This window comes from Amblyraja radiata, chromosome 9 (genome assembly GCF_010909765.2).
Source record: "Amblyraja radiata isolate CabotCenter1 chromosome 9, sAmbRad1.1.pri, whole genome shotgun sequence".
Lineage (NCBI taxonomy): Eukaryota > Metazoa > Chordata > Chondrichthyes > Rajiformes > Rajidae > Amblyraja > Amblyraja radiata.
In genome coordinates, this window is record NC_045964.1 from 52,911,741 (window position 1) to 52,932,847 (window position 21,107).

A 21,107-nucleotide genomic window follows, 5' to 3' on the forward strand; every position below is an offset into this window, starting at 1 on the left:
AGATAAATATTAAATAGCCATATTTTTTGTCAGTCTTCACTCTAGAGGATACAAGTAACATTGCAGAAATAGCTGTTAATAGGGAATTGGAACAAAGGGAGGACTTGAGAAAATTACAACCACTGGAGAAGTGGCTGGAGCTGTGGGCTAACTCGTCTCAGGGTCTTGGTGAACTTTCTCCTAATGTCTTAAGAGAGGTGGCCGGTAAGTTTTAATTTTTCTATGTTTATAGATTTGGAATAGATTAGGTGATAATTGGAAATAACTTATATAACTCTTTTATTCAAAAAGGAATGGAGACAAGGCAATAAACTATAAGGTAATCAGTTATATTAGCAGGTCCCTAAAAAAAAATCAAGAAAATTCAATATGGTTTTGTGCAAAAGAAACCTTGTTTGACCATATTATTGGAGTTCTTTGAAAAAAAGCACGCGATGGCTAGAAGATGATATATCGTACTTAAATTTCCAGAAGGCATTTGATGAATGCCACATCCAAGGTTATTAAATGATACAAAGTTAAGTACAAGGGTTGACACATCATGTTAAAACTGTACAAGTCGTTGGTGAGACCACACATGGAGTATTATGTGCAGTTCTGGCTGCCTAGCTATAGGAAGGATGTCATTAAGCTTGAAAGGGTGCAGAATAGATTCACAATGATGTTTGGGACATTTGAAGGCTTGAATTATAAAGAGAGACTAGATAGGCTGGATCGAGGTACCTAATAGAGGTACATAAAATCATGAGGGACATGAATAAAGTGAATGGTCACAGTCCTTTACCCAGCTTAGTGGAGTCTAAAACTAGAGGGCATTGATTTAAGGTGAGGGGGAAAACATTTAAAGGGACTTGTGGGGCAACTTTTTTCACACACGATAGTGGGTATGTGGAATAAACTGCCAAAGAAGGTGGTAGAAATGGGTCCAATTGCTTTGTTTAAAAGACATTTGGACAGATGTGAGCAAGGACCAAATGCAGCCAAGTGAGACTAGCTGAGGTGGGCAATTTGATTGGCATAGGCAGGTTGGACCAAATAACTTGATTTTGTGTTCTTAAAAAAAATCATTGTGTAAGGATTAACATATTGGTATGGACAGAGATTAAAACGGAGCAGACGTTAGGTAGATCCTGTTTTAGTTGGTCAGATGTAACAAGTGGTGTGCCACAAGAATCACTGTGGGAACGTAAACTTTTGCATTTTTATAAATATGTGTGGATCAAGGCACCAAAGGTATGATTGTTAAATTTGGATACGTGTTTGGGACAAATCTTGTAAATGGAGTATAATGTGAGAAATGCAAAATTGTCTTTTTTTTACTGTTCCAATTCCTATCAATTGTGCTCAAAATCCCAAAACCTCTATAACAAATCTACCCTCAATATTATACATCCTATAAGAAATGCAATCCCAGTTTACATAACCTTTCCTCGTAATCCAATCCATATAGGCCTGGTGACATTCAGGTGAATCTGCTGTGCACTTCCAAGGCCAAAGGAGTTTTCCATCTCCAAACTCATGGAACTCGGAGTCAGTTACTCCCCTCTACAACTGGATCCTCGACTTCCTGACCCTGAGTCAACAATCAGTGACAATAGGTGACAAATCATCCTCTACAATATTTCTCAACATTGGTGTCCCACAAGGATGTGTTCTGAGCTCCCCTCTGTACTCCTTATACACTCACGACTGACTGCAGCCAAATACCAATCCAAATCCATCTACAAGTTCATAGTCGACATATTGAATAATGACGGAGATTGAGAACCTTGTAGCTTGGTGCCAAGACACCAACCTCGTTCTTAATGTCAGCAAGACAAAGGAGACTGTGATTGACTTCAGGAAGCAGTACACACACCCCAGTCCATATTGATGGCACTGAAGTAGAGAACTTTTAAAACTTTCAAAAACTTTTAAGTTCTTACCAGCAGTGATGGAAATGGGGAGGGAGGGGGGGGGGGGGGGGGGGGGGGGGGGGTACACAGGGGGATGGCGTTCCCCTATTTTTCAGTTTCCAATTTCTGTACAAGAAGGGCGTCAGAGTTGTTAAATACGTTTTTTTTTTTTAATTACCATGGATAATCGTTACGAGTCACGCTGCATTGGCCATGAGATGAACGATTTGTTAACTACCACTGTTAGCACTTGTTAACAGCCAGTAGTTAACACGTAGTTTTACAATGCGTCATCAATACATCGATCCACATTCCTCAGTAAATGTAGTTGTGTTTTGACCATGTATTAATGACACCCCATTCCTTTGAATAAAATTCATGGGGGAATTTAATAAACTCACTGTCATTGCTCCGGACCGCGAGCACGGGCTTCATCTGGTGTGCAGGTAGTCACGTTATTTTATTCCATGTTATTTTATTATCTTGCCCTCTCTCCCTCTCCCTCTCTCGCTGTGTCTCTGTCTTTCGCTCTCTCCTTCCCTCCCTCTCTCGCTGTGTCTGTCTGTCTTTCGCTCTCTCCTTCCCTCCCTCTCTCTGTGTCTGTCTCTCGCTCTCTCCTTCCCTCCCTCTCTCGCTGTGTCTCTGTCTTTCACTCTCTTGAGGTTGGTCTGTTGCCTCCCTGGTGCCAGGGTTCAGGATGTCACGAGCCGAATTCAGAACATCCTCGAGAGCAAAGGTGAACAGCCAGCAGTAGTTGTGCACGTAAGCATCGGGAAGAAGAGGAAGGAGGTTCTCCAACATGAGTTCAGAGAGTTGGGAAGATGACTGAAAGGCAGGACTTCTAGGGTGGTTATCTCTGGATTGCTTCCAGTACCTCGTTCTAATGAGGACAGGAACAGGGAGATAGGGAATCTGAATTTGTGGCTGAGAGGCTGGTGCAGGGAGTAAGGATTTAGATTTATAGACCACTGGGATCTCTTCTGGGGTAGGGGTGACCTGTACAAAAGGGACAGGTTACACCTTAACTGGAGGGGGACCGACATTCTGGCAGGCAGCTTTGCTAGGGCTACATGTGTGGGTTTAAACTAAATCGTGGGGGGGGAGGGATTGACATATTGGGAGTATAAAGATGGAGTTGACGGGGAAGTGACTACAGAAAAAATTACAAAAGATTCTCGAATTAATGGGAAGGAAAGTTCGAGAAGGGATAAAAGAGTACGGTCAGGGCCAATTGCGAGGGGGGATGTGAATACGGAGATCAAAGTGTTTTATATGAATGCGCAAAGTATAAGAAATAAAGTGGACGAGCTTGAGGCTCACTTAGAAATTGGCAAGTATGATGTGGGAATTACCGAGACATGGCTGCAAGAGGGCCAGGGCTGGGAACTGAATATTCAAGGATATACCTCCTATCGAAAAGACAGACAGGTGGGCAGAGGGGGTGGGGTTGTCCTGTTGGTGAGGAATTCAGTTCCTTGCAAGGGGTGACATTGAAACAGGAGATGTGGAGTCAGTATGGATAGAACTAAGGAATTGTGAGGATAAAAAGACCCTAATGGGACTCATCTACAGGCCCCCAAACAGTAGCCTGGACATGGGGTGCGTTGAATCAGGAGTTAAAATTGGCATGTAGCAAAGGTAATGCTGTGGTTGTTATGGGAGATTTCAACATGCAGGTAGACTAGGAAAATCAGGTTGGTACTGGACCCCAAGAAAGGGACTTTGTAGAGTGCCTTCGTGATGGATTCTTAGAGCAGCTTGTATTGGAGCCTACCAGGCAGAAGGCAATTCTGGATTTAGTGTAATGTAATGAACCAGATTTGATAAAGGAACTTGAGGTTAATGTGCCATTAGGAGGTAAGTGACCATAATATGGTCAGGTTTAATCTACAATTGGAGAGGGAGAAGGGTAGATTTGAGGTGTCAGTGTTACAGTTGAATAAAGGGAACTATGTCGCCATGAGGGAGGAACTGTCCAAAGTTGACTGGAAAGATACTCTAGCAGAGATGACAGTGTATGGCAACAATGGCAGGTATTTCTATGAATAATACAGAAGGTGCAGGATCAGTTCATTCCTAGGAGGAAGAAAGATTCCAAGGGGAGTAAGGGACGACCGTGGCTGACAAGGGACGTCAGGGACAGTATAAAAATAAAAGAGAAGAAGTACAATGTAGCAAAGATGAACGGGAAGTAAGAGGATTGGTTAATGTTTAAAGAGCAACAGAAGATAACCAAAAAGACAATACGGGGAGAAAAGATGAGGTACGAAGGTAAGATAGCCAAGAATATAAAGGAGGATAGTAAAAGCTTTAGGTATGTGAAGAGTAAAAAATTAGTTAAGACTAAAGTTGGACCCTGAAGACCGAAAAAGGTGAATTTATTATGGGGAACAAGGAAATGGCAGATGAGTTGAACAGGTACTTTGGATCGGTCTTCACTAAGGAGGACATAAACAATCTTCCTGATATAGTAGTGTCCAGAGGATCTGGAGTGACGGAGGAACTGAAGGAAATCCACATTAGGCAGGAAATGGTGTTGGGTAGACTGATGGGAGTGAAGGCTGATAAATCCCCAGGGCCTGATGGTCTGCATCCCAGGGTACTTAAGGAAGTGGCTCTAGAAATTGTGGATGCATTGGTGATAATTATCCAATGTTCTATAGACTCAGGATCAGTTCCTGTGGATTAGGGCACATAGTATTGGGGGTAGCGTACTGACATGGATAGAAAATTGGTTGGCAGACAAGAAACAAAGAGTAGGGATTAACGGGTCCCTTTCAGAATGACAGGCAGTGACTAGTGGGGTAACGCAAGGCTCGGTGCTGAGACTGCAGCTATTTTTTTTAATATACATCAATGATTTGGATGAAGGGATTCAAAGTAGCATTAGCAAATTTGCAGATGACTCAAAGTTGGGTGGCAGTGTGAACTGTGAGGAGGATGCTATGAGAATGCAGGGTGACTTGGACAGGTTGGGAGAGTGGACAGATGCATGGCAGATTAAGTTTAATGTGGATAAATGTGAGGTTATCCACTTTGGTATCAAAAAAGGAAGGCAGATTGCTATCTAAATGGCGTCAAGTTGGGAAAAGGGGAAGTACAACAGGATCTGGGGGTCCTGTTCATCGGTCTATGAAAGTAAGCATGCAGGTACAGCAGGCAGTGAAGAAAGCGAATGGCATGTTGGCCTTTATAACACGAGGAGTCGAGTATAGGAGCAAAGAGGTCCTTCCGCAGTTGTACAGAGCCCTAGTGAGACCACAACTGGAGTATTGTGTGCAGTTTTAGTCCCCTAATTTGAGGAAGGACATTCTTGCTATTGAGGGAGTGCAGGGTAGGTTTATAAGGTTAATTCCCGGGATGGCGGGACTGTCATATGCTGAGAGAATGGAGTGGCTGGGCTTGTACACTCTGGCGTTTAGAAGGATGAGAGGGCATCTTATTGTAACATATAAGATTGTTAAGGGTTTGGACATGCTAGAGGCAGGAAACATGTTCCCGATGTTGGGGGAGTCCAGAACCAGGGGCCACAGTTTAAGAATAAGGGGCAAGCCATTTAGAACAGAGACGAGGAAACACTTTTCTTCACAGAATGTGGAATTCTCTGCCTCAAAGAGGGCGATGGAAGCCGGTTCTCTGGATACTTTCAAGAGAGAGCGAGATAGGGCTCTTAAAGATAGCAGAATCAGGGGATATGGGGAGAAGGCAGACATGGGGTACTGATTGTGGATGATCAGCCATGATCACATTGAATGGCAGTGCTGGCTCGAAGGGCTGAATGGCCTACTCCTGCACATATTGTCTATTGTCTCTCCTTCCCTCCCTCTCTCCCTGTGTCTCTGTCTTTCGCTGGACTAACTCAGCGGGTCAGGCAGCATCTCTGGAGAGAAGGAATAGGTGACGTTTTAGGTCGAGATCCTTCTTCGGACCCTCCATAGATCCAGCCTGACCTGCTGAGTTCTCCAGCACTTTGTTTTGCTCTTAAAATAAATCCATGGTCCGCTGAAGAAACGACACGATAGACCACTCTGGAAGTGCCAGTTTTGTTGTACACTTCATACTGTACAACATATCATAATACACCCCGAGTGATTTAATGGGGTTAGATTTTTTTTTAAATCTGGTGTCTAGAATTAATCGATACCCACCCTATGAACCTTATATCAGATTTAAATCGGAAATCCGATTTTTTTGTTTTCCTATTTGCCAATTTTTTGTGCCCGATTATTTGGCGGCCAATCAACCGCTGTCTCTAAGGAGGTTGTGTCCAATCACCGACGAGCTTCCCTTAAAATTCCCTTCGAATCAACAAATCGGTCTCCTCCCCTCCAATCAGCCGCTGTCTCCAAGGACATTACTTTTTCTATTATCTGCCCCCAATAAGAAAATGCATTTTCAGATTACGTGTTACAGTTAAATTAGAATGGGTGGGGAGAAAATTAAATAAGTAGTACCGATAGTTTTTTTCCAGCCTAAATCGTGAGAGGTGAATATTTTATTGTGGGTGGTTTTATTTAGCAAAACAATAGTGCAAGCGGAAATATTTTATTATATATATGATATCACTATCAAATCACTATCAAATATCTATAAATTTCAGATTTGTGTACCCCTGTGAAAATGAGCATGTTGAGATACTTTAAAAGACAGCGGAAAAAGCAGAAAGAAAGAGGAGGTGACAGAAAAAAAAAGGAGATTATATACCATTATGGAGTGAAGGAAATAGGCAACGATTCGGGCTTTTAGCCCGAAATGTTGCCTATTTCCTTTGCTCCATAGATGCTGCTGCACCCGCTGAGTTTCTCCAGCATTTTTGTGTACCTTCGATTTTCCAGCATCTGCAGTTCCTTCTTAAACAGAGATTATATACCATTATGGAACATTTTGTAATGTAAACAGAGAGAGAGAGAGAGAGAGAGAGAGATGCAAGAAAGCAGCTATGACATATAATTCACAATAAACTATATTGTAAATACACAATAAACAAGTTATGTATTCTTGTACTCTTACATGGGTATGACAGCACATACATAAATTTCCCCCACCCCTTCCTTCCCCTAAGAAAGCATACCATCGCCTATACGTCCTTAGAAGGCTTAGGAAGTTAGGCATGTCCCCAACAAACCTCACAAACTTCCACAGATGTGCAATAGAAAGCATCTTATCAGGATGTGTCACAACGAACAATCGGCAATAACGGACACCATTCACTCCCCATGGTCTGCTATAGTCAAGTCCATTTTATTTCTATAGCACATTTAAAAACAACTCTTGTTGACCAAAGTGCTTTACATTAGTGCAGGTACTAAAGCGCTACAAACAATGGTACATAGATCAACGATACATACATATATACAGCGCTCCCTCAGAGGACCTCAAGAAAGGCTTGAGAGTAGAAATGTTTTAAGTCTAGACTTAAAAGAGTTGATGGAGGGGGCAGTTCTGATGGGAAGAGTATAAGGAGGGTTTACTGTATTTCCAAATACACCACGTACATAAACATCCCAACTGCTGGAGAAACTGAGCGGGTCTGGAGAGATGCTGCCTGACCAGCTGAGTTTTTCCAGCACTGTGTTCTATACAGCATTTGCAGTTCCTTGTGCCTGCATAAACACCCATCTCTCCAATCTATGAGTTGCTTGTTTAATAATATTGAATATCAAATTCCTAAGTCTTCTAAGGAAGTAGAGGTGTTGATGCGCTTTCTTGGTCATAGCTTCAATGTGGCTGCTCCAAGACAAATTGCTGATGATATTTATTCTTAAGAACTTGAAGCTTTTGACCATCTTTACCTTGGCGCCATCAATGTAGGCAGGCGTGTGTGTACTACTTCGCTTCCTGAAGTCACACACAATCTTCTTTGTCTTGCTGACATTGAGGGAGGTTGTCGTTTTGGCACCAGGTTATGAAGTTCTCAATCTCCCTGTACTCCCTCTTGTCTTTATTTGAAATCTGACCCACCACAGTGGTGTTGTCGGCAAACTTGTAAATTTATTTGGATTGATATTTGGCTGCATAGTCGTGAGGAATATAGTAGGGGGCTGAGAACACATCCTTGCAGGGCACCAGTGTTGAGTATTATTATAGAGGATGATTTATAGATATGTGAAGAGAAAAAGATTAGTTAAAACAAATGTAGGTCCCTTGCAGTCAGAAACGGGTGAATTGATCATGGGGAACAAGGACATGGCAGACCAATTGAATAACTACGTTGGTTCTGTCTTCACTAAGGAAGACATAAATAATCTGCCGGAAATAGCAGGGGACCGGGGGTCAAATGAGATGGAGGAACTGAGTGAAATCCAGGTTAGCCGGGAAGTGGTGTTAGGTAAATTGAATGGATTAAAGGCCGATAAATCCCCAGGGCCAGATAGGCTGCATCCTAGAGTACTTAAGGAAGTAGTCCCAGAAATAGTGGATGCATTAGTGATAATTTTTCAAAACTCTTTAGATTCAGGAGTAGTTCCTGAGGATTGGAGGGTAGCTAATGTAACACCACTTTTTAAAAAGGGAGGGAGAGAGAAAACGGGGAATTACAGACCAGTTAGTCTAACGTCGGTAGTTGGGAAACTGCTAGAATCAGTTATTAAAGATGGGCTAGCAGCACATTTGGAAAGTGGTGAAATCATTGGACAAAGTCAGCATGGATTTATGAAGGGTAAATCATGTCTGACGAATCTTATAGAATTTTTCGAGGATGTAACTAGTAGAGTGGATAAGGGAGAACCAGTGGATGTGTTATATCTGGACTTTCAGAAGGCTTTCGACAAGGTCCCACATAAGAGATTAGTATACAAACTTAAAGCATACGGTATTGGGGGTTCAGTATTGATGTGGATAGAGAACTGGCTGGCAGACAGGAAGCAAAGAGTAGGAGTAAACGGGTCCTTTTCACAATGGCAGGCAGTGACTAGTGGGGTACCACAAGGCTCAGTTCTGGGACCCCAGCTATTTACGATATATATTAATGATTTGGACGAGGGAATTGAATGCAACATCTCCAAGTTTGCGGATGACACGAAGCTGGGGGGCAGTGTTAGCTGTGAGGAGGATGCTAGGAGGCTGCAAGGTGACTTGGATAGGCTGGGTGAGTGGGCAAATGCATGGCAGATGCAGTGTAATGTGGATAAATGTGAGGTTATCCACTTTGGTGGCAAAAACAGGAAAGTAGATTATTATCTGAATGGTGGCCGATTAGGAAAGGGGGAGAAGCAACGAGACCTGGGTGTCATGGTATACCAGTCATTAAAAGTAGGCATGCAGGTGCAGCAGGCAGTGAAGAAGGCGAATGGTATGTTAGCATTAATAGCAAAAGGATTTGAGTATAGGAGCAGGGAGGTTCTACTGCAGTTGTACAGGGTCTTGGTGAGACCACACCTGGAGTATTGCGTACAGTTTTGGTCTCCTAATCTGAGGAAAGACATTCTTGCCATAGAGGGAGTACAGAGAAGGTTCACCAGACTGATTCCTGGGATGTCAGGACTTTCATATGAAGAAAGACTGGATAGATTCGGTTTGTACTCGCTAGAATTTAGAAGATTGAGGGGGGATCTTATAGAAACGTACAAAATTCTTAAGGGGTTGGACAGGCTAGATGCAGGAAGATTGTTCCCGATGTTGGGGAAGTCCAGAACAAGGGGTCACAGTTTAAGGATAAAGGGGAAATCTTTTAGGACCGAGATGAGGAAAACTTTTTTCACACAGAGAGTGGTGAATCTGTGGAATTCTCTCCCGCAGAAGGTAGTTGAGGCCAGTTCATTGGCTATATTTAAGAGGGAGTTAGATGTGGCCCTTGTGGCTAAAGGGATCAGGGGGTATGGAGAGAAGGCAGGTACAGGATACTGAGTTGGATGATCAGCCATGATCATATTGAATGGCGGTGCAGGCTCGAAGGGCCGAATGGCCTACTCCTGCACCTATTTTCTATGTTTCCATGTCACCCATCCTCACCGATTGTGGTCTGTTGGTCAGGAAGTCGAGGATCCAGTTGAAGAGGGGAGTGCTGAATCCAATTTCCACCAGTTTGGAGATGAGCTTGGATGAGATTATGGTATTGAAAGCAGAGCTGCAGTCTGTGAATAGGAGTCTGACACGGGTGTTCGTCTTATCCAGGTGTTCCTCTTATCCAGGTGTTCCGGGGATGAAGGTAGGGCCAGGGAGACGGCATCAGCGGTTGTTGCGGCGGCAGTTAAATGGTACTTGTTACAAAGACTTTCACATCTTCTGCAGGGAGGCGAAACGCACTGTGTAAACGCAATCCTCTCTTCAAGCTCTTGCCCGGGTCCCAGTGAGTGCTTCCCGCGACCCGCCCGAGACGCCCCGTTACATGGCAATAGCAATTGAAGGGTGCAAGAGGAGCGGGATTGGCAGCGAGCGACGTGCGAGGCGGAGCCAGGGAGATTGCGGAGATCGCAGCTCCAACAAGCTGCTGAAAGGCATCCGCCGGTTCCTCGGGATCTGACCGCGGAGTTTCCACCGAGCGAGGAACGGGTGGACCCGCGGGGTCACCCTCCGCCGCAGAAGCGCCGGGTTATGGCGATTGACAGTAAGTAACCCCGTGCAAACGCCCTGAGCTATCAGACAACAGTGGGTTTGGTGCTTTGCAACATCCATCCTCACGGAACCATAAAGACGAGTCTAGGCAGAAGCTGGGTCCGGGCAACACTTTGACAATTGCAGTAACTATTCCAGTAGCTCCTTGTGTCTCCAACCCTGAAGAACACGGTTGTCTTCATCGTGCGTGTTGGTTTCACTTCCAATACAGACAGCTCGCAGGCGAGACGGAGACTGTTGGGACGGACCTGTTGTGGGACCGTTTCTGATATTGATTAGATAGGCCGACAATTTCGTATAACGCTATGCAAAGATCGCCACCTGATCCTGATAGGAGGCGTGAAGGGCGATGGGGTTAATTGAGTTCAAGCCAATTCTGAAATGAACGGCATAGTTTCTGTTGTGGCGCTGCAGGGGCATGGGTGGCAGTTACCGCCCTGTGCCCTGAGCTGAAATCACCCATCGTCTTCCTCTTATGAAGCGTTTTATTCGTAAATTTGAATGCAGTGACACTTAATATCGTTAATGTGTGTGTTGAGGGCGGTGGCTGGGAGTTGTTGAGGGTGGGAGATGTTGTGGCGAGAACATACCTCACCCACAAGGTGCCGCAAGATCATATCTCCGTCATAGACTGTAATAAACCCAAGGTGAGCTCTGATACTAGAAAGCCTCTTCTGGTTTTAGTTAAATATGAGGAGTAAGTTCCTTTACTCAAAAAAGCGTTTTCTTGCAAACTGCCAGTTGCCACCACATGTCGCATTTGTGACAACCAGCAAAGATCCACAGAGACCAGATGGGTGAGAAAGGAACACATGCAAATTCTGGGATGATACGGAGGCGTCTTGGAACAAAATCAGATGGACATTTCCTCTGCTGTTAATTCCACATAGTGCGAGTAAGAGGTTCATAGGGAAAGTGAACTGTCTTTGGAGATCAATAAAAGGATGCATCGGGTCCATGTGGCTATGGATAGGCAAAGGACGCTTGAGAGGATCTGGTTCATGTACTGCCTCAGTTGGGTCAATTATGCATTCTGGGGGAGGAAATGCATAACTGCACACAGTGGCAGAAGGGGCAAATGCTGTTGACAGCAGAACGAATGGGAACAAGTCTCGGGCTAATACAGGAATTGCGGGTTGGAAGAGATAAAGAGTAAATCCAGGCGGTGAATTGAAGTAAAAAGTGTAATTGTAGCCATTTGTCTGGGCCATGTGAGACAATTTGTATGTTCAGAATGGTAGTGGATGGGACATGGTGATCCTGATAACGTGCTTTGTCAGGGAGGGGTAAAAGGTGCCTGACAGAAAAGTGTTATAAATGCCCAAACTCATGATGGTGTGTTATATTCAAATAATAATGATAATGTTTCTAGTTTTGCTACTTCAGCAAAGCATACACAAAACTATATACTGTAACATGATCAGTCCAAAGGTTGGCTCACTGGGCCAAAAGAACACAAAGTGCAGCAGTAACTCAACGGGTTAGGCAGCATCTCTGGAGAACATGGTCAGGTGACGTTTTGGATTGAGATCCTTCTTCAGACTGTTTGAATGGGGGGGGGAGAGAAAGCTGGGAGAGCTGCAAATTGTGCAGCCAAAGGAGGGAATGTGGAGAAGGGGAGGGGAGAAATGGGTGTATAGCCCAATGGGGGCACTGGGGAGGGGATGGGGGGAGAGAAAGGAGGGGTGTGGAGAAGAAAGGGGAGTGGGATGGGGGGAAGAAAGGGGAGTGGGATGGGGGGTTGTTAGAGTTTGTGTAAAATTGGGGGTTTTCAATGTTCATAGCATTGGGTTTTAAGCTGAATATGAGGTGCTGTTCCTCTACTATGTGTGGACTCACTCTGGCAATGGAGGCCCAGGACGGAAAGGTCAGAATGGGAAGGGGTGTTGAAATGGTTAGCAACCAGGTAATCCAATAGGCCTTGACGAACCGAGTGCAAGCGTGCGGTGAATGGTCACAAAGTCTATGCTTGGTCTCAACAATGTACGGTAGGCCACATCAGGAACACCAGATGCAATAGATGAGTTTAGAGGAGGTGCATGTGAACCCCTATCTCAACTGGAGGATCAGCACCTCATATTCTGCTTGGGTAGCTCACAACAATGGTATGGCCATTCAATTCTCTAATTTCAGGTAACCTCTAACAACCTTACCTTCCCCCTGCTCCCCACGCACCCCCCCCCCCCCCCTCCATCCCTTTGCTCCTCCTTCCCTTCCCTGTGCCCCACCTGAACTCGCATCTATTTTTCCCCTGCCCCTCTTTCTTCCTCTGGCTTCACAATTTGCAACTCTTCAATACAATACAATACAATACAATACAATACAATACCATTTATTTGTCATTTGAACCTCACATGAGGTTCAAACGAAATTTGGTTTCTGCAGCCATACAAGAAAAGAACCAAGACTCACACCAACACAATTTACACAAACATCCATCACAGTGAATCTCCTCCTCACTGTGATGGAAGGCAAAGTCTTGTCTCTCCCCTGCTCTCCATTCTTCTCCCGATGTCAAAGTCAAAGCCCCCGGCGGGCGCTAGCAAGTCCCACGGCCACTCAAAGCCACGCCGGGCGATGTAAGGCCCTGCTCCGGGTATTGATGTTGGAGCCCCCGGCGGGCACTGGCAAGTCCCACGGCCACTCAAAGCCGCGCCGGGCGATGTAAGGCACCGCTCCAGGTCACTTTCAACCCCGCAATTCGTTGCCGGTGCCCCGCAAAGCAGTCTCCCACTGGGGACCCACGAGCTCCCGGTGTCACCATCCACCGGAGTCGGGTCGCAGCCGCGCGCCACCGCAGCTCTCCACGCTCCGAACTCCTCACACTTCGAAGCCGGCCAGCTCCACGATGGTAGGTCCGCAGGCTCCGTGACTTGAGCCCCCAGGTCGTTGGAGGCCGCTCCACGGTGCTAGGCTCCAACGACAACGGAGACCCGACAGAGAAAAGGTCGGGTCTCCGTGCAGGGAAGAGATTTAAAAGTTTCCCCCCACACATACACATTTAAAAGCCCACAATGTAATATTCTGCTTGAGTAGCTCACAACAATGGTATGGACATTCAATTCTCTAATTTTAAATCGGTCTGTATGGCCATTCAATTCTCTAATTTCAATAGGTCTGTCTTACACCTTGCGCTTTAATCTCTGCCCTTTCTTCCTATCAACTCACCCCCCCTCAGTCTGTGTCTGTGTTACACTTTGTCCTGCTTCTCCTCTCTCCTAGCTTTCTCTCCCCCAACGCCCCAACAATGCGTCTGAAGAAGGGCTTCGACACGAAACATCACCTATCCATGTTATCCATGGAGATGCTGCCTGACCCGCTGAGTTACTCTAGCACTTTTATGTAAAACCAGGGTCATAGTTTCTTCTTTCTATGGCTGTTTGGGCCACCTAGATGTGGTAGTGTCTATATTCCTCGTGCTTCATCACTGCTGAGTTGTGTATTTACTTTTCCCTCTTGTATTCATCCAGTTTCCTCCCAACCTATTTGCAAATGCCACTCCCCACATCAGCTAGCTCCAACATCTAACCATTCGCTAATATAGATTCATCATTTCCTTACTGGGTATTTGTTTACATCAGCTTATTTTTGAATCCTGTCAGAAGAAATAACATTGTTTCCAAAACCTTCCCCTCATCCCATTCCTAGTTTTAAAACTTTTTTATTATGCATCATTTTAAAATAAAGGAAAGACATCCAACACATTCAAACTTTCTGAATGCTAGAATTCTTCAGTCCTGACACAATCCTTGTATACCTCTGTTGTACTCCTTCCATTTTGTAGTATGGAGTGTATAGACATACTCCAATTGAGGTTGGATTAAGAGCAGAGATAGTTTGGGAAAAAATCCTGGACTGCTAAAACAAGGGCTAATGCAAACTTGACGAACAACATCTCATTTTTCAAGGAGCCGGATGTAGCCTGCAGGTCTTAAATCTGAATTCTCCAACCTCGAGTAACTTGCTCTTCTTATCGGTTTGCATTCAGGTCCGGCCATTTGCACCTGCCATTTCTTTATTTTTTTCTTTCATTTGTATATTCTGGCCTACTGGGCATGTCCCATTAGACAAGACTTTACAACAATACCTGAACTTTACAACACATTGCATGGACAAAAAGCCTGACTGTTCTTATTTAGCTGCATTATTATTTCACACTATCAAAGAAATTCCATTTGTGCCACTCGTTGGCCCACCCCAACTTTTCTGTTGCCCAGCCTAACTTATTTTCTCTGTTGTAGAAATAAGGAATTGCAGATGCTGGTTTACAAAACAAGATGCAAAGGGTTGGAGTAACTCAGCATGTCAGGCTGCATACATGGATAGGTGACATTTCAAGTCGGGACCCTTCTTCATATGTCTGAAGTTAAGTCCCGACCCGAAGCGTCATCTATCCATGTTCTCCAGGGATGCTGCGTTACTCCAGTGTCTTATTTTCTCTCTTTCTCAGTGTTGATAAAGGGTCTTTATGTTAACAGTTTCCTCACTGTCCGATCCATTGAGTCATTCTAGTATTTTCTGTATATATTTCAGATGTCTAACAACCATGGTTTTATTTATTTTGTGGTCTGACCAAGGCTCTGTATATTATAAATGTAACATTATTGCTTTGATTTATATCATAGCCCCCTATAAATGAACCACAATTTGTTATTTGTGCCTTTTATGGGTTGAAGCGATTTGTTCTGCTAATTGTAGGTAGCTCGCCATAATGTTTGGGACAAAGACCCATCATTTATTTATTTGTCTCCATACTGCACAATTTGAGATTTGTAATAGAAAAAAATCACATATGGTTAAAGTGCACATTGTCAGATTTTAATAAAGGCCATTTTTATACATTTTGGTTTCACCATGTAGAAATTACAGCAGTGTTTATACATCATCCCCCCCATTTCAGGGCACCATAATGTTTGGGATACAGCGATGTCATGTAAATGAAAGTAGTCTTGTTTAGTATTTTGTTGCATATTCTTTTCATGCAATGACTGCTTGAAGTTTGCGATTCATGGACATCACCAGTTGCTGGGTGTCTTCTCTGGTGATGCGCTGCCAGGCCTGTATTGCAGCCATCTTTAGCTTATGCTTGTTTTGGGGCTAGTCCCCTTCAGTTTTCTCTTCAACATATAAAAGGCATGCTCAATTGGGTTCAGTTCGGGTGATTGACTTGGCTACTCAAGAATTGACCATTTTTTAGCTTTGAAAAACTCCTTTGTTGCTTTAGCAGTATGTTTGGGATCATTGTCTTGCTGTAGAATGAACCGCCGGTCAATGTTTTGAGGCATTTGTTTGAACTTGAGCAAATGTGTATGCATGTGTCTATAAACGTCAGAATTCATTATGCTACCACCATCACCAGTTATATCATCAATGAAGATAAGTGAGCCAGTACCTTCAGCAGCGATACATGCCCAGGCCATAACACCCCCACCATCGTGTTTCACACATGAGGTGGTATGCTTTGCATCTTGGGCAGTTCCCTCTCTCCTCTACACTTTGCTCTTGTCATCACTCTGATACAAGTTAATCTTCGTCTCATCTGTCCACAAGAACTTTTTCCAGAACTGTGGTTGCCCTTTTAAGTACATTTAAATACTTCTTGGCAAACTGTAACCAGGCCATCCTAATTTTGCGGCTAACTAGTGGTTTGCATCTTGCAGTGTAGCCTCTTTCTGTTCATGTAGTCTTCTGTGGACAGAGGTCATTGACTAGTCCACACCTATCTCCTGAAGAGTGTTTCTGATCTGTCGGACAGGTATTTGGGGATTTTTTCTTTATTATAGAGAGAATTCAGCCGAATTCAGAACATCCTCGAGAGAGAAGGTGAACAGCCGGCAGTAGTTGTGCACGTGGGCACAAACGACATCGGGAAGAAGAGGAAGGAGGTTCTCCAACATGAGTTCAGAGAGTTAGGAAGAAGACTGAAAGGCCGGACTTCTAGGGTGGTTATCTCTGGATTGCTTCCAGTACCTCGTGCTAGTGAGGACAGGAACAGGGAGATAGGGGATCTGAATGTGTGGCTGAGGGGCTGGGGCAGGGAGCAAGGATTTAGATTTATAGACCACTGGGATCTCTTCTGGGGTAGGGGTGACATGTACAAAAGGGACGGGTTACACCTTAACTGGAGGAAGACCGACATTCTGACAGGCAGGTTTGCTAGGGCTACACGTGTGGGTTTAAACTAAATAGTGGGGGGGAGGGATTGAAAAATTGGGAGTATAAAGATGGAGTTGAAGGGGAAGTGACTACAGGAAAAATTACAAAAGATTCTCGAATTAATGCCGAATGGCCTACTGCTGTCTTTAATTCTGTCATTAGCTGTGGAGGTCTTCCTTGGCCTGACAGTCCCTTTGCGATTAGTAAGCTCACCACTGCTCTCTTTCTTCTTAATGATGTTCCAAATAGTTGATTTTGGTAAGCCTAAGGTTTGGCTGATGTCTCGAACAGTTTTATTCTTGTTTCTCAGTCTCATAATGGCTTCTTTGACTTTCATTGGCACAACTTTGGTCCTCATGTTGATAAACAGCAATAAAAGTTTCCAAAGGTGATGGAAAGACTGGAGGAAAGACTATGTACTGAGAGCTCTCTTATGCCTGCATTATTGAGGCAATTAAACACACCTGAGCAATTACAAACGCCTATGAAGCCATGTGTCCCAACATTATGGTGCCCTGAAATGGGGGACGATGTATAAACACTGCTGTAATTTCTACATGGGGAAACTAAAATGTATGAAAATGGGCTTTAATAAAATCTGACAATGTGTACTTTAACCACGTGTGATTTTTTTCTATTACAAATCTCAAATTGTGGAGTACAGAGGCAAATAAATAAATGAATGGTCTTTGTCCCACACATTATGGAGGGCATTGTATATACCTCTATAAGAGAAGTGTCTGGCTACAATTGCAAATAATGGTGACCTCAACCTGCTTTGAAATGTGAATGTTCAAATCCTGTTGATTAGAGCAACCCATTGTTCAACTGAATGTGTATAGCTGCCTGATTGCCATTTAAAGCATAAGTGCCTCCTATTGACAGGACAAAGCATATATAAACAAACATGTTTTGAATATTAATAGTTCAGTTTGTTTTTCAGTGGAGCAGAGGGATTAATTAAGTCCTGTAACCATGCACAATACACGAGCTTCATCTCAAATTCCACAACCAACAATTTGAAGGGTATTAATTGGTTTATTGAATCAACTGCCTTTGAGACGTTTCCAGACTTTACTGCCATTGAACTGGTTGATCGATACTGGTGGCTTGTATAAACCATTATATTTGTTATTAAATGTAGTAGTTTAGCCTAATTCTGTATGTCTGATGTAATCAATCCTCCAAAATGGCTCAAGAATTACCCAATGTCAGATTTACAATAGAAGCTAAGATTATTTGCTTTGTAGGACTCCTCTCATAAGGAATCTAGGTGTAGAAATTATTAGGTGATAGGTTTCGTTTGAGAATATCAGTTGTGTGTTGCCTTCTCTCCCAGTTTTTGGTTTGATGGATTACAAGAAAGTTAAGTGTCATGAGGGGTAGACAGTATTCTAGTGCCCATTCAGAATCGCAATCACGTGCTGGAGGAACTCAGCAGATAAGGCAGCATCTGTGGAGGGAATGGACAGACTACAGTTTCGGGTCAGGGCCCCTCTGCAGACTGATTGGAGCAGTAGGGAGAAAGATGGAAAAGAGAGGTGGGAATGGGACAATGCCTAGCAGATTTTAGTGGATACAGGTGAGGGAGGTTTGATTAGCAGATAGGTGAAGTAAAGAGACAAAGGATGATGGTGAAAGGAGACATAAGGGTGTCGGGGAGGGAAAGAAGAAGAGGGGGAATGAAATGTAAAGCCAGAGGGAGGAATGTGGATGCAGGAGGACAGAGGGGGGAATAAACGGAAATGTGCGACTCGGGGAAGGAGGCTGAGCATATGATGCAAATGAGCAGTGTTAATTGGGTGATGGGAGAAATGCGTGCACGCCAAAGTGGGGGGGAGGCAGGGTGAAGAAAGCGGGGTGGTGGTATTACTTGAAATTCGTGAATTTAATGTTCATATCTTTGGGTTGTAGTTACCCAAGTGGAATATCACAAGATCATGTGATAGGAGCAGAATTAGGCCATTCGGCCCATCAAGCCATTCAATCGTGGCTGTTCTATCTCTCGCTCCTAACCCCATTCTTCTGCCTTCTCCCCATAACCCCTGACACCTGTACTAATCAAGAATATATTTATCTCTGCCTTAAAAATATCCATTGACGTGGCCTCCACTGCTTTCTGTGGCAAAGAATTCCACAGATTCACCATCCTCTGACCAAAGAAATTACAAAACACATCTCATTCTTAAATGACATGCCGAATATGACGTGTCATTCTTCTAGCTTGCTTGTGACCTCACTCTGGTAGTGGAGGAGCCAAGGACAGAATGGTTGAAATGGGAATGGGTCTGGTAGTTACAATTATCAGCAACCGAGACATCCATCGGGCCTCGGCAGGCAGAATGTAAGTGTTTGGTGACAATGTTGCCTAGTCGATGTTTGGTCTTGCCGATGTAAAAGAGGCCACCAAATACAGTAGATGAGGGCGGAAGATGTTTGCCCTGGCAGACCCATTCTTTCTGCCTGCATCTGCCTCACCAGACTCATCTCCAAATACCTTGATTCTATCTTCCGGTCCAGTCCCATCCAACCCTATCCTGAGGACCCTCACATGCTCTTCATCACTTCAATGCATTTACAAATTCTAGCCCCACCACAGCCTCTTCTTTACCAGTGTCTCTTTCTCCATCACAGATGACAGAAGCCAACTGACATCAGCTACAAACCCATGCAGAAGCTACCTCAACAACATATCCTCTTACCCTGCCTCTTGTAAGGAAGCCATCCCTTACTCTCATCTTTGATGCGCCTTTGACGCCTCTACTCCCAAGATGAAGCATTCCACATTAGGACATCTGAAATGTCCTCTTCCCTCAGTAAACATGGTACCCCAGCTGCTGTTGTGGATGAATCCCTTGCCCATGTTTCCACCGTGTCCCGCAGTTCTGCTCTCACTCCCACTCCCCCAGATGGAATAAGGATCAAGTTTCCCTGGTCCTTGCCTTTCACCCCACCTGATTCATTACACCATTCTCTAACATCTGCCACTTGCAATGTGATCGTACCACCAGTCCCATTTTCCCGTCACCACCCCTTTCTATCTTCTGTAGAGACCACTCCTTCCGCAACTCTCTGGTTTGCTCATCCCTTCCCATCCAACTCGCCCCCTCTCCAGGCACATTCCCCTGCAACCACAGGATATGTAACACCAGTCACTATATTTCCTCTCTCACTTGCATGCACCTCTTCCAAACTCATCTACTGCATTCAGTGTAACCAATGTGGCCTCCTTTACGGCGGCAAGACCAATTATAGACTAGGTGACTGTTTTGCCGAACACTTGCACTCCATCCGCCCAGGCCTATGGGAGCTAACCATTTAAACTCCCCTTCCCATTCCCAAACCGGCCTTTCTGTTGTGTAATTTTGTACCTTTTCATTTCCCATTGCACTAGATTCTTTAACTCCCTAAGTGGCTTTATTGCCTCTAGGTTATAAAGCTCTGCTTCTGAGTCTGTGACCCAGTCGCTTGAAAGTGAATTGGATTCAATTTTCTTCACTTCAGTCTATATTTTTTAAGAATGTCATGCTTTGAAAACAAAAGCATAATGGTTCAAACACATTCAGTATTGCATCAGTGAAAGCTTGTTTCATGTGGTGAACAAAATTTAATTTATAAATTGAGTACTGTGACCTTAACAGGGAAGATTGCCATAAATATGACAAGTAGTGTTTCAGCGCTGAATGTTTAATAGATTTTTGAATCCATATCACATAGAAGCTCTATAGAATGCAGAGCAGCATAAGAACAGGTCCTTTTTCCTGAAATGTCTGTGCTGACCATGATGCTGATCTAAACTGATCCCATTCACCTGCACCAGATCCAGATCCCGCTACTCCCTCCCTGTCATGTGTCTGTCTAAACACTGCTTAAACATTGCTATCATATCTGCTTCCACCATTTCCCCAGCAGTGAACAAAACAAAACTCGCCCTGTAAATCTCCAATAACCCCCCCCCCACCCACTTCTCACCTTAAATCGATGCCACAGAACAGCACAGAAACAGGTCCTTCGGCCCAACTCGTCCATGCCGACCAAGATGCCCCAAGTAAACCACTGTTGCCTTATTCTAAGAAGCTAAAATAAAAGGGCACCACAGTGCTACAGCTGGTAGAGCCTTTGCATCACAGTGCCAGAGACCCGGGTTTGATCTTTACCTCGGGTGCTGTCTGTGTGGAGTTTGCACATTATCACTGTGATCGCATGGGTTTTCCCCGGATAATTCCAGTTTCCTTCCACATTCCAAAGACATGCAGGTTTGTAGGTTATATGCCCTCCTGCATTTGACATTTCAATCCTGAGGAAAAAGCTCTCATTGTCTTCCTTTCTAAGTCTCTCATAATTTCATGTCAAACTTTGTGCCTGGACTCCATTATAAATGGAGTATTCCATTTCCCTTGGCTCGAGGGTCCAGAATTAAAGGAAATACTCAGAGGATGAATGCTCAGCCATTTAGAACTGACATTTGTGAAGCTTGGATCCATTTTGCAGAGGTCAGTGGAT

General features: G+C 44.2%; 1 protein-coding gene across 4 annotated transcripts in view; it reads left to right on the forward strand.

Annotated features, from left to right (window-relative positions):
* The first annotated feature begins 10,270 nt into the window (after positions 1-10,270).
* syt16 (synaptotagmin 16) overlaps positions 10,271-21,107 on the forward strand; it is a 125,718-nt gene continuing 114,881 nt past the window's right edge. For all 4 annotated transcript variants that reach the window (XM_033027428.1, XM_033027433.1, XM_033027434.1 and 1 more), the window contains exon 1: positions 10,271-10,440. In XM_033027428.1, the coding sequence (XP_032883319.1) occupies positions 10,428-10,440 (13 nt within the window). In that variant the 5' untranslated portion in view covers positions 10,271-10,427. The remainder of the gene's footprint in view (positions 10,441-21,107) is intronic.